This window comes from Theropithecus gelada, chromosome 16 (assembly GCF_003255815.1).
Source record: "Theropithecus gelada isolate Dixy chromosome 16, Tgel_1.0, whole genome shotgun sequence".
Lineage (NCBI taxonomy): Eukaryota > Metazoa > Chordata > Mammalia > Primates > Cercopithecidae > Theropithecus > Theropithecus gelada.
In genome coordinates, this window is record NC_037684.1 from 36202359 (window position 1) to 36224477 (window position 22119).

Here is a 22119-nt window from a genome sequence, read left to right on the forward strand (position 1 = left end):
GTCACAACTTTCCTGGAGCTGTCAAATTTGGATGGGGATATTCCAACAATAAACCCATAAATCCTCTAACACGTGGGCATGTGCCAGGAAGAACCAAGCAAGCTAGGGAAAACGCACACTCTGAGGCTGGGGGTGGGGACAAGGAAGTCCTCCTGGAGAAGGTCACATCTGTCATGGAGCATCTTCCCTGCAGAAGGAATGGCCAGTGCAAAGGCCTGAGGCTCATGGTGGATTCTCCACCCACCGAGTGTGGGGAACACTGCTTCACTAATCTCGAGCTTGGTACCATTGCTCACTCTCGTAATGAATGTATCTGCCTCAGCACTTTTTTTTTTTTTTTTTCTGGACAGAGTCTCGCTCTGTCACCCAGGCTGGAGTGCAGTGGTGCAGTCTTGGCTCACTGCAGCCTCAACCTCCTGGGTTCAAGCAATTCTCATGCCTCAGCCTCCCTAGTAGCTGGGATTACAGGCATGCGCTACCACACTTGGCTAATTTTTTTGTATTTTTAGTAGAGACAGGGTTTGGCCATGCTGGTCTCGAACCCCTGGCCTCAAGTGATCCTCCTGCCTCGGCCTCCCAAAGTGCTTGGATTACAGGCCTGAGCCACCACACCCGGCCCTAGCACATTTTAATGAGTACTACCCAAGTGCATTAGGTACTAAGAAATGAGTAAGAATGATTACCTGCTTCCAGTAGCCCTCGTGTACAGGGTCTGGATTCTTCTCAGCTCCTCAACGGACTGCTAAAGCTATGAGGTCAGCCCCACTCACAAGGGTCCGGATTACAAAGCAAGATTATTATGTTTTTCTTTCTTTTTCCCCACCCCACTAATCATGCCCCTAAAGCAAGATTATTGATCGGTGATCTGAAACGTAACTGACAAGCTGAGGGGATCTCCCCAGGAAGGGAAGCTACTTGAGAAACTGAATTTAGATCAGAAGTTGATTGTTCAGAATACAACCGAGTCCAGAGATTGGGCGGCAGCAAGGGAGGTTTCTGTCAAGCCGTCCCATTCCAGGATTCCCTATCGCACCAACGAAGCAACTGCTGAGCAGGTTTGCACTAACGCGAGCTGGCGTTTGTCTGGACCTTAAGACTCTTTAAATAGCTTTTCATAGATTTAATCCTCACAGTGCGTCTGTGAATATAAGTATAATTATCTCCATTTTACAGATGAGGAAATCCGAAGTTCAGGGAGGGTAAAGGGTTTACCAAGGTCAGACAACCAGTGTTAATCGTGAGGTAATTAGCCTTAGATTAGGGAGAGGTAGTTTGATATAAATGATATCTGACATAATATACGGGTTTAGACATTCTTGGCTCCAACCAATGATGCCAGTCCAGGAAAATGTTACACCTGCTCAGATGTGAACCCTGCTGCGGGCTGGAGAAGAAGGCACCCTCATCCCAAACCTCCCCAGGAGGAGAAAACCCCGCAGCTAAGAGAAGTGTAAAAGAACTATCAAAAGTCCATGCGATTGGCTACATAATTTGTGTTTGTGTTGCAACACTGTCCAAATCGCAACATTTTCATCAAAATGGAAAACTGAAATCCCCCATCTTTACCCTATGGGCCAGGCGAGCCTGTGAGGCTCAGCTCCTCCTGGGGTGAAGGTGGGGGGCTGGGATTCTTTTTTTTTTTTTTTTTTTTTTGAGACGGAGTCTCGCTCTGTTGCCCAGGCTGGAGTGCAGTGGCGCAATCTCGGCTCACTGCAAGCTTCGCCTCCCAGGTTCATGCCATTCTCCTGCCTCAGCCTCCCAAGTAGCTGGGACTACAGCTACCACGCCCAGCTAATTTTCTATGTTTTTAGTAGAGAAGGGGTTTCACCGTGTTAGCCAGGATGGTCTCGATCTCCTGACCTCGTGATCCACCCGCCTCAGCCTCCCAAAGTGCTGGGATTACAGGCGTGAGCCACCGCACCTGGCCAGGGGGTGCTGGGATTCTAATGCCTCATCTTCAAGGGGTTCCATGGAGCCTTCTTGGGCTGTGGCCTGTTCAGTTACAGAAGGGCCTTGATTTCATACTCTGCCATTGCTATCTTGAGATCTTGAGATTCCTTCTCCTTGCTTCTTTCTGTTCCTTGATTTTTTTTTTTTTTTTTTTCCTGGTTTGTTTGTTTTTGAGACAGAGTCTCCAGTCTCACTCTGTTGCCCAGGCAGGCTGAATTAATTTTTTCTTTTCTTTTTACTTTTTCTTTTTTTTTTTTTTTTGAGACAGAGTGTCACTCTGTCACCCAGACTGGAGTGCAGTAGTGCAATCTGGGCTCACTGCAACCTCTGCCTCCCGGGTTCAAGAAATTCTCCTGCCTCAGCCTCCCGAATAGCTGAGACTACAGGTGCCCGCCACTACGCCTGGCTAATTTCTGTATTTTTATTTTTTTTTGTTTTGTTTTGTTTTGAGACAGAGTCTTGTTTTGTCGACCAAGCTGGAGTGCAGTGGCAGAATCTTGGCTCACTGCAACCTCTGTCTCCTGGGTTCAAGTGATTCTCCTGCCTCAGCCTCCCAAGTAGCTGGGATTACAGGTGCCCGTCACCATGCCTGGCTAATTTTTGTATTTTTAGTAGAGACAGGGTTTCACTATGCTGGTCAGGCTGGTCTCAAAATCCTGACCTCATGATCCATCCGCTTTGGCCTCCCAAAGTGCTGGGATTACAGGCGTGAGTCACCGCACCCTGCCCAGAATTATTAATAATTATTTTTTAATGAGGGGGCCGGCATTTTCATTTTACATTGGGTCTTGTAAAGAACCCAGCCAGTCCTGCTACTGCCTCTTTCTTGCTCCTTCTTCCTCCTTTTTCTCTCCTTAGCAAAGAGCTATCTACGCTTGCCTTTTCTTTTTTTTTCTTTTTCTTTTTCTTTTCTTTTTTTTGAGACAGACTCTGGCTCTGTTACCCAGACTGGAGGTTCAGTGGCACAGTCATAGGTCACTGCAATTTTAGTTTTGAACTTCTGGGCTCAAGCAATCCTCCCTGCCTGAGCCTCCCAAGTACCTGGAATTACAGGTGTGTGCCACCATGCCTGTCTAACTTTTAGAAGAGACAAGAGACCGCGGTCTCACTATGTTGCTCAGGCTGGTCTCAAAGTCCTGGGCTCCAGCGATCCCCCGCCTCGGCCTCCCAAAGTGCTGGGATTATAGGCATGAGCCGTGAGCCGTGAGCCACAGCACCCAGCTCTCTTGACTTTTTTTTTTTTTTTTTAGATAGAGATCACTGGACAATCTTGGTGTACTGCAACTTCCTCCTCCCGGGTTCAAGTGATTCTCCTGCCTAAGCCTCCCAAGTAGCTGGGATTACAGGCACCCGCCACCACGTCTGGCTAATGTTTGCATTTTTAGTATGCTGGAGGAACATTCCCCTCCCTTGTGATCCTCCTCCCTTTCTAAGCCCCTCTCCACTCTCCTCGACCCCTGGGCACGTTCAAGCAGGCCTTCTAGACATGCCAATCCTATACCCTCAGGCCTTGCCCGTCTAACAGTCCTTCCCTGACCTCCCATGAACCCGCCCCATGCCGTCCCAGGGTTTGTCTTTCTTCCTTGTCTCTTTCTTTCTCTCTCTTTCTCTTTCTTTCTCCTCTTTCTTTTCCTTCCTTCCTTCCTTTCTTCCTTTCTCTCTTCCCTCCCTCCCACCCTTCTTCCTTCCTTCTTTCCTTCCTTCCTTTCTCTCTTCCCTCCTTCCCACCCTTCTTTCCTTTTTTCCTTCCTTCCTTCCTCCCTCTCTCCCTCCCTCCCTTCCTTCTTCCTTTCTTCCTTCCTTCCTTCCTTCCTTCCTTCCTTCCTTCCTTCCTTCCTCCCTCCCTCCCTCCCTTCATTCAGAGTTTCACTCTTGTTGCACAGGCTGGAGTGCAGTGGCACAATCTCAGCTCACTGCAACCTCCGCCTCCCAGGTTCAAGATTCTCCTGCCTTAGTCTCCCAAGTAGCCAGGATCACAGGCACCTGCCACCATGCCCGACTAATTTTTGTATTTTTAGTAGAGATGGGGTTTCACCATGTTGATCAGGCGGGTCTTGAACTCCTGACCTCAGGTGATCCACCCGCCTCAGCCTCCAAAACTGCTGGGATTACAGGCGTGAGCCACTGTACCCGGCCTGCCTTGCATTTCTTATGACTCCTGAGCAGCATCCTTGTTCCTGCTCGCTTCTGCCTCCTGCCTCTAGACTATGGGCTTGCTCCTGGGGTCCAGGGACCTGGTCGACTTTGCTCACAGTTGTATCCTCCATACCTAGATTGTCTGGAACATGAAGGTGCTCAGTAAATATTTACTGGGTGGGCAAGTGCATAGAATGTCACCCACAAGCCATGTCCCTGAGAGAGTCAGGCATCAAAGGGAGGAAAGACAAGTTTTACTACCCGATCCAGCAGGAAACAGCAGGGCTGGAGATGGACCTCAAAACCTGCAGAGAAGGGTTCCCTAAGTGCTCCTTCTAAGCCACGCATTTCTGGGAAACAGCAGGGCAAAAGAGCCAGCCGGGGAGCAAGCCTATCACGGGGAGGAGGCTGCATCACGGTGATTTCGACGTGTGGAAACAATTCTAGGTCCCACAAGATGGCAAGAGTGAATGAGCAGATCCACTTTGAATCTCTAAGTGCTACCAATGCAAGAATAATTCCCAAATCTATGTCATGAGCTAAGGATCTCTCTTGAGCCTTGAACTAGTTTATCTAAATAACTCCTAGACATCTCTCCCCTAGCAGGGCCCCGGGCACCTCAAACCCAATCTCTCCAAAGCAACCCCTAAGAGCAGGGGCTGGGACTGAAACCCTGGAGTCACCATTTGTTCTCTCTGCCATCTCGGCCAAGTTACTAAGGTTCTCTCATGCTGTTTTCCTCAACTGAAAATTGAGTATAAACAATAGAATAGGGCCAGGCACGGTGGCTCACGCCTGTAATCCGAGCACTTTGGAAGGCTGAGGTGGGTAGATCACTTGAGGTCAAGAGTTCGAGACCATCTGGCCAACATGATGAAACCCCCGTCTCTACCAAAAATACAAAATACTAGCTGGGTGTTGTGGCACACGTCTGTAATCCCGGCTACTCAGGAGGGTGAGGCAGGAGGTGAAGGTTGCAGTGAGCCGAGATTGTGCACTGCACTCCAGCCTGGCAACAGAGCAAGACCCCTCTCGAAAACGAAACAAAACAAACAATAGTATAGGCCAGGCACAGTGGCTCACACCTGTAATCCCAGCACTTTGGGAGGCCGAGGCAGGCAGATCATCTGAGGTCAGGAGTTCGAGACCAGCCTGGCCAATATACAGTGAAACCCCATCTGTACTAAAAAATTACAAAAATTGGCCGGGTGTGGTGGCTCACGCTTGTAATCCCAGAACTTTGGGAGGCTGAGGTGGGCAGATCATGAGGTCAGGAGATCGAGACCATTCTGGTTAACACGATGAAACCCCGTCTCTACTAAAAATACAAAAAATTAGCTGGGCGTGGTGGCGGGCGCCTGTAGTTCCAGCTACTCTGGAGGCTGAGGCAGGAGAATGGCGTGAACCCGGGAGGCAGAGCTTGCAGTGAGCCAAGATCGCGTCACTGCACTCCAGCCTGGGCGACAGAGAGAGACTCCAACACACACACACAAAAAAAATCACAAAAATTATCTGGGTGTGGTGGTGCATGCCTGTAGTCCCAGCTACTTGGGAAGCTGAGGCAGGAGCATTGCTTGAACTTGGGAGGTGGAGGTCGCAGTGAACCGAGATCACGCACCACTGCACTCCAGCCTGGGTGACAGAGCAAGACTCTATCTCTCAAAAACAAAAAAAAAAAACACACAAAAATTAGCTGGGTGTGGTGGTGAGCGCCTATAGTCTCAGCTATTCGGGATGCTGAGGCTGGAGAAGCGCTTGAACCTGGGAGGTTGCAGTGAGCTGAGATCTACCCACTGCACTCCAGCCTGGGCGACAAAGTGAGACGCTGTCTGAAAAAACAAACAAACAAAAAACAACAGAATACACATCATTAATACAGCAGAGTCCTAGTGGTCCCCATAGTGAAATTCTAACACCTTGCAGAGAATAGAATCAAATTGTCAACCTCTGTGGGCTATTCTGTATTCACAGATTCATGTGTAGAAGATGCATTTCATTATACGTTGTGTTTTTAGCAGTTACAGTGATGGCATGTTCCTTGGCAACTTTAACCTGGAGAGATGAGATTTGTAGCAGAAAGCACTCATCTGCATTTCTTCTCTTTCATCTCAAAGAACAGTGAAGAGGCTGTAAGGTCATCTGGTTTCCGAGGAACTTCAGCTCTACCCTCAGGCAGGTTCCGCTGCTCCATAAGGCCTATGACACTGTTAGGGGCCCTGGAAATTGTTTTAATTAATTTTAAAATCAGAAGAAAATATGTATATAATAATAATGAATATTATGAGAAGGAATCCAGACCAAATTATGATCCCTTACCCCCCGCCCTTGTCCATGTGAATGGAGAAGGGCGTGCATGTACCCTGAGCTGAGGCAGTCAGAGCCCCGGACCCCAGATGGAGAGGACAGCCCGCTCCAGGCAGCAGGATCTGGACAGTGAACGCTGGGAGATTTGGGAGGCCAGGAAGGCTGAGGGGAGGCAGCCACAGGAGATTCCAGGGTGAAGAGCATGGCAGGCCAGGGTGAAAGCAAGTATAAAAGCTCCCAGGCAGGAAAATGTCTGCATTCAAGCAGCTCAAGGCAGGCCCTGGAGGGTTCCCAGCAAGAATGGTGGAGGAGACTGGAGATGGCGGCAGGGTTGGACCGCCTGGGCCTTATAAACCAGAGGGAGCTGAGATTTTTTTTTCACTCCAATGAGCAACTATTAAAGGGTTTTAAGGGAGGGAGTGACCAGGTCTAATTTACATTTTAAAGAGATTAGCACTGTGGAAAGTGTACTGTGGGGGTGGGGCAAGAGCTGAGAGCCGCATGGAGGGCCCTCCATACTTCCGGACTCCGAATGGGGGGCCAGGCTACAGTGATGGAGGTGAGGATGGGGATGTGTGGGTCCAAGAGGACTCATGGGTGGAAGGGCCGGAGGGGAAAAGGAAAGGCTGTTATCAAGGATAAAGGGCAGTGATGGTCGTGCTGTTCTGCTCCTGAGCTGGGGAAGAAGGGAAGACATGGGGACTTCTGTTCAGATCCATTGAGGTAACCATGGCACACCCACATGGCAGTGTGGAGAAGGCAGTGGAACATGTCAGTCTGGAGGGGGGTGACAGGTCAGGGCTGCACGCCCCTGGATGCTGGTGGCATCGGTGCACAACTGGTGTTTGAAACCACAAATCTCCAGGTTGGGGAGGAAATGGGAATGTGCCGCGACCCGGAAACTCAGAGGAATCTGCTCTTGCCGGGTCCCTGCTGAAGACAGAGAATGAAGACAGAGAATGAAGACAGAGAAGGAGCCTTTTTTTTTTTTTTTTTTTTTGTGTGTGTGTGGGACAGAGTTTCGCTCTTGTTGGCCAGGCTGGAGTGCAATGGTGCCATCTCAGCCCACTGCAACCTCCGCCTCCGGGGTTCAAGCAATTCTCCTGCCTCAGCCTCCTGAATAGCTGGGATTACAGGTGCCCACCACATCCAGTTAATTTCTGTATTTTTAGTAGAGATGGGGTTTCGCCATGTTGGCCAGGCTGGTCTCTAACTCCTGACCTCAGGTGATCCGCCCTCCCGAAATGCTGGCATTAGAGGAGTCAGCCACTGCACCCAGCGAGAAGGATCCTTTATATCTGGTAATGCAAGTGGTTCCTGACCTTGACCAGAGCCGTCTGGGTGGAGGGAGGGATCCGGAAGTCAAACTGGGATGGGAAGGAAGAGTAAAACAGCACAATCACCAGTGCCTGGCCTCAGCCTTGCCTGGGGTCTGGATTAAAAAATAGCTATGAGCCAGGTATAGTCCCAGCTACTCGGAGGCCAAGGCAGGAGGATGGCTTGAGCCCAGGATGTTGAGGCTGTGGGTGAGCTACAATTGCACCACTGCATTCCAGCCTGGGTGACAAAGCAAGACCCTATCTCTGAAATGAAAAAAATTTACACTTAAAAAAAAAAAAAAAAAAAAAAACAGTTATATAGGATATTTTGGGGGCAAATGGGGAAATTGGAAAGTGGACTCCATATTAGATAATACATTGTTGTTGTTGTTGTTGTTGTTTTGAGACAAGCTCTCACTCTGGCATGCAGGATGGAGTGCAGGGAGCTCACTGCAGTCTCAACTGCCTGGGCTCAAGTGATCCTCCAGCCTCAGCCTCCTAAAGTGCTGGGATTACAGGTGTGAGCCACCACGCCTGGCCTGTATTACATACTATAGCAGCTCTGAATTTGTTGTGTGTGATAATGGTGTGTGGTAAGAGCGAAACTCTGTAGGAGACACACACTGCAGTACTTAGGGCGGAAAGAGTAGATACCTGAAACTTTCCGGGGCTCCAACAATAACAACAAATTAAACACATTCCCCATACACACAGAAAGCATAGATGGCAAAATGCTAATTGGAAAAACCTAGGTGAAGAATATGTTAATATGTTTTCAACTCCTCTTTCAGCTTAATTTTTTCCTTACAAAGTTGGGTGCAGCTGGGCGCAGTGGCTCACTCCTGTGATGCCAGCACTTTGGGAGACCGAGGCAGGTGGATCACCTGAGGTCAGGAGTTCAAGACCAGCCTGGCCAACATAGCGAAACCCCGTCTCTACTAAAAATACAAAAAATTAGCCGGGTGTGGTGGTGCAACAAGAGCAAAACTCCGTCTCAAAAAGTTTAAAAATAAAAATAAATAAATGAATTATTTGGGTGTGGTGACGGGCACCTGCCTGTAATCCCAGCTACTCTGGAGGCTGAGGCAGGAGAGTCGCCTGACCCCAGGAGGCGGAGGTTGCAGCGAGCTGAGATCTTGCCATTGCACTCCAGCCTGGATGACAGAGTGAGACCCTGTCTCCAAAAAAAAAAAAAACACAAAGCTGGGTGCGGTGGCTCAGGCCTGTCATCCCAGCACTTTGGGAGGTCAAGGCTGGCAGATTATTTGAAGTCAGGAGTTCAACACCAGCCTGGCCAACATGGTGAAACCCCATCTCTACCAAAAATACAAAAATTAGCCAGGCGTGGTGGTAGGCGCCTGTAATCCCAGCTACTCGGGAGGCTGAGGAAGGAGAAGCGCTTGAAGCTGGGAGGTGGAGGTTCCGGTGAGCCAAAATTGCACCACTGCACTCCAGCCTGGGCAACAGAGCAAGAATCTGTCTCAAAAAAAAAAAGAGGCCAGGTGCGGTGACTCAAGCCTGTAATCCTAGCACTTTGGGAGGCCAAGGCGGGCAGATCACGAGGTCAGGAGATTGAAACCATCCTAACACAGTTAAACCCTGTCTCTACTAAAAATACAAAAAATTAGCTGGGTGTGGTGGTGGGCACCTATAGTCCCAGCTACTCAGAAGGCTGAGGCAGGAGAATGTCGTGAACCCGGCAGGCGGAGCGTGTAGTGAGCCGAGATCACACCACTGCTGTGCTCCAGCCTGGACGACATAGTAAGACTCTGTCTCAAAAAAAAAAAAAAAATTATTTTAATTACACAAAGGAAGGGTGACTAGCAGGGTCAAGAGAAAGTTTCATACAATTGATAAATGTTTTGAAGAATGGGAGCATGAGTGTGTGTTGACAGCAATGCTTGTGGGAGGGAGGAGGAGAAGGTGATGACGTCAGCCGGGGTGAGAGGTGCAGGGCAGAGTCCTGAAGGAGCAGGTGGATGGCCCAGAGTGAGGGCCTGGGGGGTGGTCTTTGCCCAATGTTGACAGCCACAGGTCAGACGGGCAACTTGGTGGGGGCGTTCCTGTCTGATGACTTCCCCTCTCTCCTCTACATAGGATATGAGGCTCTCTGCTAAGAAGGGCCAGGAGAGCAATGGGGAGGCTCCCGCAGAGAAAAACTGGTGAAATTTGTGGGTTCGTGTTGACGATCTGGGTGAAGATTGTTTATTGGATTAGGGAGGGAGGCAAGAGGAGAGATTAAGTCCCCACACCTCTGAGACTCAGTTTCTCTATCTGCAACCTGAGGAGATTGAACTAGGAGATCTCAAAGGACTCTGAACTCCTGTATGCTCACTGTCCCTTTAGGAAGTGATGGGAAGCATATACTGAATAGTACGAGCCTGGGTTATTTAAGAATTAAGGATAGCGGCCGCTCTGCCTATGGAGTAGCAGCCATTCCTTTTTTTTTTTTTTTTTTTTTTTTTTGAGACAGAGTTTTGCTCTTGTCGCCCAGGCTGGAGTGCAATGGCGCGATCTCGGCTCACTGCAACTTCCGCCTCCTGGGTTCAAGCAATTCTCTGCCTCAGCCGCCCATGTAGCTGGGATTACAGGCGCCCACCACCACGTGTGGCTAATTTTTGTATTTTTAGTAGAGATGAGGGTTCACCATCTTAGCCAGGCGGGTCTTGAACTCCTGACCTTGTGATTCACCCGCCTCGGCCTCCCAAAGTGCTGGGATTACCGGCGTGAGCCACCGCACCTGGCAGAGTAGACATTCTTTTATTCCTTTACTTACTTAATAAACTTGATTTCACTTAAAAAAAAAATTAAGGATAGCTAGTAAAAACTAGACAATTGCCAAAGAGGTTTCTAATTGAGGATTAAAACCAATAAATACAAGGCCAGGCATGGTGGCTCATGCCTGTAATCCCAGCACTTTGGGAGGTTGGGGTGGGCAGATCATCTGAGGTCAGGAGTTCGAAACCAGCCTGACCAATATGGTGACACCCTGTATCTAACAAAAATACAAAAATTAGCCAGGTATGGTGGCATGTGCCTGTAATCCCAGCTACTCAGGAGGCCGAGGCAGGAGAATTGCTTGAACCTGGGAGGCAGAGGCTGCAGTGAGCCAAGATCGTGACACTGCACTCCGGCATCCTGGGTGACAGAGTGAGACTCTGTCTCAAAAAAAAAAAAAAAGCAAAAACAACCCAAAAAAACAATAAATAAAAAGAGGCACGTGAAAGGCAGACTGCTGGCCGGGCACGGTGGCTCATGCCTGTAATCCCAGTACTTTGGGAGGCCGAGGTGGGCACATCACAAGGTCAGAAGAGTGAGACCATCCTGGCTAACATGGTGAAACCCTGTCTTTACTAAAAATACAAAAAATTAGGTGGGCATGGTGGTGGGCACCTGTAGTCTCAGCTACTCAGAAGGCTGAGGCAAGAGAATCGCTTGAACGGGAGGTGGAGGTTGCAGTAAGGTGAGATTGCACCACTGCCCTCCAGTCTGGGTGACAGAGTGAGAATCCTTCTCAAAAAAAAAAAAGAAAGAAAGAAAGAAAGAAAAAAAGAGAGGCCGGGCGTGGTGGCTCATACCTGTAATCCCAGCACTTTGGGAGGCCAAAGCGAGTGGATCACCTGAGGTCAGGAGTTGGAAACCAGCCTGACCAACATGGAGAAACCCCGTCTCTACTAAAAATACAAAATTAGTCAGGTGTTGTGGCGCATGCTTGTAATCCTAGCTACTCGGGAGGCTGAGGCAGGAGAATCGCTTGAAACCGGGAGGCAGAGGTGGCAGTGAGCTGAAATCGCACCACTGCACTCCAGCCTGGGTGACAAGAGTGAGACTCTGTTAAAAAAAAAAACAAAAGAGAAAGAAAAAAGAAAAAAAGAAAAGCAGACTGCTTAAGACTTCAGAGCACCCCTGGGGGAGTGAAGAGATAGCCCAGAGGCCAAGGGCTCTGAGATGCATGACAAGGTGCTGTTTGGGTGAAGGCGGTGCTTTTCAGAGTACATACTGCTTTCTCCTTGCTCTGGGTGAAGTTCACATCACACATGAAGTGAACAGCACATCAATGTGATGAACACGGGTAACACTGAGGAAACCTGTGTGTGTGAACAAATATAGTGTGAAAAGGTTCAGGGATTTCTCTTCTCTTCTCTTTTCTTTTTTTTCTTTTCTTTTTTGAGACTGAGTCTCACTCTGTTGCCCAGGCTGGAGTGCAGTGGCAGGATTTCGGCTCACTGCAACCTCCACCTCCCAGGTTCAAGTGATTTTTCTGCCTCAGCCTCCCAAGTAGCTGGGACTATAGGCATGTGCCATGATGCCCAGCTAATTTTTGTATTTTTAGTAGAGTCAGGGTTTCACCATATTGGCCTGGCTGGTCTCAAACTTCTGACCTTGTGATCCGCCAGCCTCGGCCTCCCAAAGTGCTGGGATTACAGGCATGAGCCACTGTACCCAGCCGTCCTGTTTTTTGGTGTGTGTGTGTGTGTGTGTGTGTGTGTGTGTGTGTGTGTAAGAGGGAGTCTCCCACTGTCGTCCATGCTGGAGTACAGTGGTGTGATCTCAGCTCACTGCAACCTCTGCCTCCCAGGTTCAAGCAATTCTCCTGCCTCAGCCTCCTGAGTAGCTGGGATTATAGGCTTGTGCCACCATGCCTGGCTAATGTTTTGTATTATCAGTGGAGATAGGGTTTCATCATGTTGCCCAGGCTGGTCTTGAACTCCAGGCCTCAAGTGATCCACCTGCCTCAGCCTCCCAAAGTCCTGGTATTACAGGCGTGAGCCACCGTACCTGGCCAATAGATTTTTTTTTTTTTTTTTTAAGGGACAAGTGTCTCCCTCTTTCACCCAGGCCGTAACCCTGAACTCCTGGGCTCAAGTGATCCTTCTGCCTCAGCCTCCCAACTCTCCAGTAGCTAGGACTACAGGTGCACACCACCATGCCTGGCTAATTTTTAAATTTTTTGTAGAGAGGGGATCTTGGTATGTTGCCCGGGCTGGTCTCAAACTTCTGGCCTCAAGTGATCCTTCTGCCTTAGCCTCCCAAAGTGCTGGGATTACAAGCGTTGCGCCACAGTGCTCAGCCAACAATAGATTTATAATATCATTGAGGGCAGGGATTGTGAGTCATCATCAGCTCCCCAGTGACTGGCAGCATGCCAGGGATGGGGGAGGGGAGAGAGGGAAGGAAGGGAGGCTTCTCAGCCCAACAGTTCAGCCAAGTGCAGGCACTGTCATGTTCATGGCCACCAGGCGCCTGCCAAGCACCAGGCTCTGTGCTGCCCACTTTACACAGATGGTCTCACTTGGCCTTGATGACAACCTGTGGAGGTTGGTACTATTTACTCCAAGAGGAAACTAAAGGCAGAGAGTTTAAATAACTTGCCAAAAGTCACATGGCAGAATCAGGATTTGAGCTCAGATGTGTTGAACTGAAGCTTGTGCTCTTGACTGCCTGGCTGTGCAGTCTTCCAGAAGAGCACGGCGTGGACTTCTGGAATTCTTGCAGCCACTCGACTCAAAAGCAGTTAGCACAGTGCTGAGCACAGGTAATAGGGCGTTTGACAAATGCCAGTGACTGTTGACAGAATGATGGACAGTGTGAATGAATGAATGAGTGAAGTGACTTCCTGTCTTGTGAGGTCTTTCTCTTCAAATGGAAGATTTCCTCATAGCCTTTGAATGCTCAATCTAATTAAGGCAAAAAGGCATCAGAGAATTGCGGGGCCTTCATTTATTAACTGTCAAGTCCAATCTGGAGGCTGTTTACGTGCCAAGGTCAGAGATCAGTCTTTAGCTGCTCTCCTCTCATTCATCTGGCCAAGCTCAGAACATAAAGTTTATTGATGCAAAACTGATTGGCAGGCTGGGCTAACAAGCTGGCGGGAACAGGGAGTATCAGAGAGTTCTAAGCCAGTGCCAGCTCAGCCTGGCTCCTTTGCTGTCCTGACTTCCCTATGCTCTAGGTTGCAGGGTCGCACCTTTCAGAACTGAACCCCAGAAGAGCAGCAAATGCTGCCTGGCCTTTTGGCAGTTCTTATGGAGCCGAATCAAGAGCAGGAGGGGCAGCAGTCCTTATTCCTGGTTTTGTCTATTAATGTGGAAAGAGCGAGGCATGGAAGATCAGGCAGTACAGTCTTTTTTTTTTTTTTTTTAGACAGAGTCTTGATCTGTCGCCCAGGCTGGAGTGCAGTGGCGTGATCTTGGCTCACTGCAAGTTCTGCCTTCCAGGTTCACGCCATTCTCCTGCTTCAGCCTCCCGAGTAGCTGGGACTACAGGCGCCTGCCACCACGCCTGGCGAATTTTTCGTGTTTTTAGTAGAGACGGGGTTTCACCGTGTTAGCCAGGATGCTCTCGATCTCCTGACCTCGTGATCTGCCCGTCTCAGCCTCCCAAAGTACTGGGATTACAGGTGTGAGCCACTGTGCCTGGCCTGTTTTTATTTCTGTTTTTTTTTTTTTTTTTGAGACAGAGTCTCGCTCTGTTGTCCAGGCTGGAGTGAAGTGGCGTGATCTCGGCTCACTGCAAGCTCTGCCTCCTGGGTTCATGTCATTCTCCTGCCTCAGCCTCCCAAGTAGGTGGGACTACAGGCGCCCGCCACCACGCCTGGCTAATTTTTTGTATTTTTAGTAGAGACGGAGTTTCACCGTGTTAGCCAGGATGGTCTTCATCTCCTGACCTCATGATCCGCCCGCCTCAGCCTCCCAAAGTGCTGAGATTACAGGAGTGAGCCACCGCGCCCGGCAGTATAGTCTTAAGACTTCACAAAGCAAAGAAATTCCTGTGTAAGCCTCATCAGGCCTGGGGGTCATGAAGAGGAAGGTAACTGTCATGCCTGCAGTTTGCAGCCAACCCATTTCTAAGCAGCACCTGTCTGTGGGGAGCTCCTGCCAGTGCCTCCTCCTCCATGCCCAGCAGGAAAGAGAGGCTGGGAAGGATGCATGCGCCCCATGCCTGGCTCTACTTGCAGTGCCCCCAGGATAAAAGCCAGGAGGCAGGCCTGGCACGGTGACTCACGCCTGTAATCTCAGCACTTTCCAAGGCCTAGGTGGGCAGATCATGAGGTCAGGAGATCGAGAGCATCCTGGTTAACACAGTGAAGCCCCGTCTCTACTAAAAATATAAAAAATTAGCTGGGTGAGGTGGTACACGTCTGTAATCCCAGTTCCTTGGGAGGCTGAAGCAGGAGAATCACTTTAACCTGGGACGCCCAGGTTGCAGTGAGCCGAGATCGCACCGCTGTACTCCAGCCTACGCGACACAGCAAGACTACATCTCAAAAAAAAAAAAGAAACGGAAGCCAGGAGGTGGGCAGTCAGGAGGGGGAGGGGGACCCGGGAGCTGTGGCTTCTTCTACTCAAGATAGAGAAAGGACGGCCCCCCTGGTTATTATCAGGACCAACTGATTTTGCCTGATCTGAGAGAAAACATCCTGACCACAGGTCACTTGAAATGCCCTGTAATTCAGAAACAGTGGCTGTCCGCAGCAGACAGCCATCTAGATTTAAGTCCCCAAATTCACACACCACACCACAAAGTTAAAGTGTCCACTTACAAGCAAAAAATAACAAACTTAAACAGACAAGCCCCCAACCCACTCTCATTTCATTTCCCTTGGTTCAAGGTCTCCTCTGAGCAGGTCATCTCTCCTGGTGTGTTTGCGTACAGGCTGTGGGGGTGTGGGGAGGGAGTCCCTTTTCTTCTTAACCCAGGCAGGGCTGGCTCCAGGTTGCACAGAGCTCCAGAGACAAAACTGCTCACTGCAGAGAAGGGCAGGATCCAGCCCAAGCTCTACTCTGATGAGCTCTGAGATTGGGGGTGGTGACTTCATCTTCTATCTATGGCTTGGAACAATGGTGATGACCATGACCCTCTGGTTTCAGTTCAGTCAATGAACGCGGAGCAAACTGCTATCGTCAGGCACTAGTCTAGGGAGGTGATTCAGAAAGGCTCCCAGAGACCCACACGCCAATCACTAAACTAATACAACACGCTAAACGCTACATCTACAGTAGGGATAAAGTGTTTTAGGTACAGAGACATAAGGGAGTTGAGAAAAGCTTCAGAGGTTTTCCAAGTGGTTTCCAGACCATCATTGGCCAGCCTCACCTGGAAAGTTGTTAGAAATGCAAATATCAGTTCCACCCCAGACCTGCTGAATCAAACATTCTGGGGGCGGGGCCCAGCAATCTGTTTGAACAAGCCCTCCAGGTGATGATGATGCAACCTAAAGTCTGAGAATCATGTAGAGGTTGGAAAACTACGTTGCAACCAGCAACCTGTTTTTGCAAATAAAGTTTTATTGGAATACATCCATAATCCTTCTTTCAGATATTGTTTGTGGCTATTTCCCTTTTAACCAGCAGAGTTGGGAGTTACGACAGAGACAATATGGCCTGCAAAGCCTGATTCTGCCAAATAACTAGACTAGATTTCCCATACAGGGAGCATAGCCTAGATTTTTTTTCTTTTTCTTTTTTTTTTTTTTTTGAGACAGAATCTCACTGATAACGCAGGCTGGAGTACAGTGGTGGGTTCTCAGCTCACTGCAACCTCCACCTCCTGGGCTCAAGTGATCTCCCAACCTCAGCCTGCCAAGTAGCTGGGACCACGAGCATATGGCAACATGCACAACTAGCTTTTGTATTTTTCTTTAAAGACGGAATTTTTTTTTTTTTTTTTTGAGACAGCGTCTAGCTCTGTTGCCCAGGCTGGAGTACAGTGGCGTGACCTCAGCTCACTGCAAGCTCCACCTCCCTGGTTCATGCCATTCTCCTGCCTCAGCCTCCCAGGTAGCTGGGATTACAGGTCCCCACCACCATGCCCAGCCAATTTAAAAAATATTTTTAGTGCAGACAGGGTTTCACCATGTTGGCCGCAGGGGGGCTCAGTCTCCTGACCTTGTGATCCACCCGCCTTGACCTCCCAAAGTGCTAGGATTACAGGTGTGAGCCACTGTGCCCGGCCCAATAATTATTTTAAATAATTACTTTTATTATTATTATCTTTGAGACAGGGTCTCACCCAGAATGGAGTGCAGTGGTGCCATCTTAGCTCACTGCAACCTCCGCCTCCCAGGTTCAAGTGAATTCTCCTGCCTCAACCTCCCAAGTAGCTGAAAGTACAAGCACGTGCCACTACGTCCAGCTAATTTTTGTAGTTTTTGTAGACACAGGGTTTCATCATGTTGGCCAGGCTGGTTCGAACTCCTGGCCTCAAGTGATCCACCCACCTTGGCCTCCCAGAGTGCTGGGATTACAGGAGTGAGCCACTGCGCCCAGCCTAAATTACTTTTAAAAATGGGATCATAGGCAGGATAGGGTGGCTCCTGCCTGTAGGCGGGCAGATCACTAGGTTAGTTCCAGACCAGTCTGGCCAACATTGAGAAACCCCATCTCTACTAAAAATACAAAAAATAAGCCGGGTATGGTGGTGTGCACCTGTATTCCCAGTTACTTGGGAAGCTGAGGCAGGAGAATCACGTGAAGGCGGGAGAAAGAGGTTGCAGGGAGCCGAGATCGCGCCATTGCACTCCAGCCCGGGCGACAGTGCGAGACTCCGTCTCAAAAAAAAAAAAAAAAAAAAAAAAATTCCTCTAGCCCAAATCCCTCCATCACAGAAGCAGTTGGCGGAGCTTGAAAAGGTTAGGTAACAGGCCCATGAGGCTTGTCTGTGGAAAGAGCTAGGCTGCAAGACACCTCTGACTCCGTTGAGGGCTTTCTCTTACTCTCCTTTCCCTATTTAAAACATTAAATCATTTAAGACAGTGTCATTTGGTCCGGCACGGTGGCTCACGCTTGTAATCCCAGCACTTTGGGAGGCTGAGGTGGGCGGATCACCTGAGGTGATTGGAGACCAACCTGGCCAACATGGTAAAACCTAGACTCTACAAAAAAAAAAAAAAAAATATTATTATTAATAATTATATATATATAAAAATAAGCAGGGCGTGGTGGCACGTGCCTGTAATCCCAGCTACTCAGGAGTCTGACGCAGGGAGAACTGCTTGAACCCGGGAGGCAGAGGTTGCAGTGAGCCAAGATCACACCACTGCACTCCAGCCTGGGCGACAGAACGAGAGTCTGTCTCAGAAAAAAATAAAGTTTTAAAAAGGCAGTGTCGGCCGGGCGCGGTGGCTCACGCCTGTAATCCCAGCACTTTGGGAGGCCGAGGCGGGCGGATCACAAGGTCAGGAGTTCCAGACCACGGTGAAACCCCGTCTCTACTAAAAATACAAAAAAAAATTAGCCGGGCGCAGTGGCGGGTGCCTGTAGTCCCAGCTACTTGGGAGGCTGAGGCAGGAGAATGGCAGGAACCCGGGAGGCGGAGCTTGCAGTGAGCCGAGATCGCGCCACTGCACTCCAGCCAGGGGAACAGAGCGAGACTCCGTCTCAAAAAAAAAAAAAAAAAAAGGCAGTGTCATCTGATGGAGTTGCTTTCTTGATCGTTGGCTGCAATTAAACACCTACCCTCACTGGCTTTTTTGTGTTGCCTTGGACGGGCTCTTAGGTTCTCCCGCCCTATCAGGCAGTAGAGGCTGGCCTCGAGTGGTAGTCCTCCATCTTGCCCTCTTTTCCTACCCTCTACCCCCCACCCCCTGGCTGCTCTCCCCTCTCCTTCCAACACTGTTCTCTTTGGGAATATGCATGTCCCAACTTCCCAAGCAGTCTGGGATCTGGAGTAAGACGACTCTTGGTTTAATGGAGTTTTTCCACAGCGCTTGAATGTGCCCCAAGGGTTTGGAAGGTTGGAGAACTAACAAAAAGCAAAGCGCCATCCTGTGTCGTTTTGGCAGGTCTGTGTTCTGATAATATATGGAAGAATTAAGAGAAGAACGAAGAAATAAGGACAGAAACTCCACTTGGGAGTACTTGTTTAACCCTGAAAAAGTTCAAGGCTGTTGTTCAAGGTCTGAATTTTCCCCTTGAGATTCGCTTGTAGTCCTTAAAGTCATCTTCAGACATCTGATCAAGGCAGCATCCGCGGAAAATTATAAGGTGGGTGGCTGCACCGGAGGCTGTCCTGGCTCAGGGGAGCCGGTGAAGAGTGTGATTTTTTCCCCTTGGCGCTACGCGATCAGAGTGGGTGCCCTCTGCTATGCAGGAAGCCCTCCTTGCCCACTAGATAGTTCTCATTCCTCAGGACATATTCTGTCACGGGCCGGCGTGTTTCTCCGTCTTGGCACTTACCCTCAGACCCTCCTAAGTACCTGGGAGGGCCGTTTTTTTCATCGGAGGTTGAAATGGAACCTCTCCCTGGGTGCCCGGGGACAGTACCTTGGGGGCAGCGCCCCTCCTGCCGGAGGGCAGCATCCCGGCGGGGGCGGGGGCTCGGTTTTGATCCCAGGGCACCTTTTGTCCCTGGAGACGCTCTGCTAGCCAGGTACGTGGAGTGCAGCCCGCCCTCCGGGGCGCCGCGCGGGGCTGGGGTGGGCCGGCTGCTTCGGGGAGTGGCGGCCGCGAGTCCGCGAACGCAGGTGGGCGCCGTCGCCTCACTAACCGGGCGCCTCCGGGAAGTCCGGGCGGGGTCCGCCGCTCGCACATAGGATTAGCGTCTTCTAAACTCCATCCCTGGGAAAAGCCGCCGCACTTCTCACCCAAACTCGCGGAGCCGAGGGGTTGGGCTGGGGTTGGGCGGGCGCGGGGGCCGGCGAGGCAGATCCAAGAATGGGTGGACCTGGGCGGTCAAGCCCCTCCAGCGCCGGCCCCACTGCCCCGGCCCGGGCAAGTCCAGCGGGGCGGGGATCGGTGACAAAGGCGGCGGCGGGTCCTCCAGGCCTCTGGCCTCCGGCAGTCGCAGGGCGCCCCCGGCCGCCCGACCTCCCCTCGCGTCGCGGCCCGTCCGCCGGCGCCGCCCGTCGCCCGCCCTCAGCCGCCCGGCGAGGCGCGGCCTCCTCGGTCGGCGCGGGGTCCCCTGGTTAACCCCTGCCCGGCAGCGCGGCCGCTGATTGGAGGAGGCGGGGCGCCGGGGCAGCGGGGACCCCCCCCAACCTTCCTCGTCCCCTCCCCCTCCTCCCCCACTGTCGGCGCTTCCCCCACCCCCCCCAGGACCCCCCCCTGCCTCCCAGCCGTGCAAATCTCGCGAGGAAACACGCGGTTTCACTAGTGTGTTTACACCGATCACTACTAATCCGGACCGAACCGATCCGGATTAAGGGGCCGGAGGCGGGTCCTGGGCACCAGCGGTTCCGACCCCCCCCGCCCTCCGCGCCGCACCCGAGTGGCCCCCAGCCGAGCGGGCCCCCACCTCCCGGCCCGGCCTGGGCCCTCCTGCGCCTCCCTTGGCCTTTGTCCGGCGCCAGGAGGCCGGTCCCGCGCCCCCCGCGGCCGCCCGGGCCCGGGCCCGCGTCGGGCGCCTGGCTCTGTACGCGAGCCCGGGGATCTGCGGCCTTCGTGCCCCCCCTCCCCCGCCCGCCCTCTCGTGGAGCCGGGCGCCGGCGGCGGCTGCCCGGGCGGGGGGTTGCGGCGTTCAGGAGAGGCCCCGGCTCCGCCCCGGGCCTGCCCAGGGGGAGAGCGGAGCGGCCCGCAGCCGGGTCGGGTCGGGGCCCCTCCCGGGAGGAGCGTGGAGCGGCGGCGGCGGCGGCGGCGGCAGGTGAGAGGCTGAGCCCCGGGCGGGGGAGGGCGCCAGGCCTGGGGCATTAACCGTCCCAGGGACCCCTCTGGCCTGAGGAGCCTACGACCTGGGCCCAGCTCGGGGCCGGCTCCGGACCGCAGCTCCTGGGCGCTGAGGCGGGAGGGGCTCCCTGAGGGCTGCGGGTTGCCGAGGGGCCGGGCCGAAGATGGGGGAGGCCCAGGCGGCCCTGGCCTGGGATTGGGGCCGGCGGCCGGAGGAGAGACGGGGGCGCCCCGGCAGCTGGAGGCCTCGGCAGCCTCCCGGGCGCCCCCGAGAGCCGGCCCTCCCTTCCTCCGTGACAGGTGGGCCTGGAGTTGGGGAAAGTTTGGAGCCGGCGAGGGGCGCCGGGACCAGGCCCCGTCGCCCCTGCTTCCCGGCTGTTGGCTGCAGGGAGGATCCCAGTCCAAGGCCCCGCTGGAATTAGACGGAGTGGCTATTTCCTTAACATGAGTTGACATTAAACGGAATAACCGCCGGGGCGTCATTTTCCGGGCCGGGCCTGGGGATGGATAGGTTTGGGAAATGTTGCGAGAGACCTTGGGGTTTGGGAGAGACTGCAACCTCTGCCATTCCGACCTCGATTAGGGCAGGGCAAGACGCGAGGAAGGCCACGGGGGAAACTCATTCCCCCAGTCTTTTTTTTCCTTCTTTTTCTTTTTATGAAGATGCATTTCAACCTTTCTGAGAATTTCCTAATTCTCTCTCTAACCTGCACTTGCTTGTGTGGGTGAAACTTTAATTTGTCACCTTTTCATTCCCCTTTGCCCCAGGCTCTCAATCCAGGAAGGGAAATGAAACTGAAGGACTTGTAAGGGGGTTGTTACTGGAGATTGTGGAGTTGTTGGATTGCAGAGGAGAATGTTCGATTCATTTTTTCAGTAACTTTAAAATCACACCAACCATTCCAACTACTTAATAATGTGTTCGAAGGGGTTCTATGTAATGATGTATGTTTCTTTTCCACTGTTAATTTTAAAGGGAGGTTTTCAATGGGTCGTGTAGGAGTTGGTCTCTTGCAAAGGATGGACATATTTGCTGAAAGTAGCCAGTGCATTAATTGGTTATGGAAGTTTAAAAATGGTGTCCTCCTGCCCCTCCCTGCTTGGAAGAAGGGCTAAAAGCAGATGTCCAGAATCAAGAGAAACCTACTGCAGGGAGTGGTCAGAAAAAGATTTTTTAAAGGGATTGTTATGGAGCTATATTAATTTCCTGAGTGAATGGGAGGTGGATGGTTTTACCGTGGGCTGTCTATTAAATTTAAAATAATTAATTCCTTTTCTCATGAGCTACTGTGAGCTCTTCAGAGAAAGGAGCTGTATTATAGTGTTTTTGCAGTTATTTGTAGTTTCTGATTCATCCTATATTCTTTTGAAATTATTGTCAATGGTTTATATTTTTAGTTTAAGGACTATTTCCTGAGTGGGAAATAAATATCTGAAGATACTTAGCTAGATTCGAAGGCTGATAGAAGGAATTTTCTTTTTGCAGGCTAGTTCTTGTTTTGTTTTTTCCCCTGTGCTCAACTTTGTTACAGAGATTATATGAAGGGTTTGAGGGGTTTATTTTTGCTGTTAAAATCAAATCAGAACTAGGGAAGAATAAGTGACTGTCATAGAAGAGGACTTCTGAGCTGCTTTAGATGTTTTAAATGTATTACTGTTTGATGCAGCACATAGTAGTCTACCACTCGTATGCTGTATTTCCTTGAGATTTAACTGCATTTGGTCATTCAGTGAAATAATTACTATGAGTTTTGTTCTACAAAAAATTGCCTCCTCACATTTTAGTATTTATGGTTTCACAGCCTACT

General features: G+C 51.0%; 2 protein-coding genes across 7 annotated transcripts in view; both read left to right on the forward strand.

Annotated features, from left to right (window-relative positions):
- The first annotated feature begins 947 nt into the window (after positions 1-947).
- Positions 948-22119, forward strand: part of TLK2 (tousled like kinase 2) — a 162313-nt gene continuing 141141 nt past the window's right edge. For 2 of the 6 annotated variants that reach the window (XM_025362097.1, XM_025362096.1), the window contains exon 1: positions 20026-20288. The gene's annotated coding sequence lies outside the window, so the exon portion shown is untranslated. Of the gene's footprint in view, positions 1056-19761; positions 20289-21783; positions 21798-22119 lie in introns of those variants that run through there. The other 4 variants (XM_025362100.1, XM_025362101.1, XM_025362098.1 and 1 more) reach the window with 4 other exon arrangements.
- Positions 19364-20456, forward strand: LOC112610131 (translation initiation factor IF-2-like). The gene is made up of 2 exons (XM_025363473.1): positions 19364-19536; positions 19633-20456. Exons 1-2 carry the CDS (start codon positions 19364-19366, stop codon positions 20336-20338), a joined length of 879 nt encoding a protein of 292 aa, XP_025219258.1. The 3' UTR covers positions 20339-20456.

Bases quoted from the DNA above. Each gene is read 5' to 3' on its own strand.
- LOC112610131 (XM_025363473.1), top strand. From the start codon at position 19,364: ATGGGTGGACCTGGGCGGTCAAGCCCCTCCAGCGCCGGCCCCACTGCC. The intron at 19,537-19,632 runs GTCCGCCGGCGC...CCTGCCCGGCAG, and splicing joins CTCCCCTCGCGTCGCGGCCC to CGCGGCCGCTGATTGGAGGA.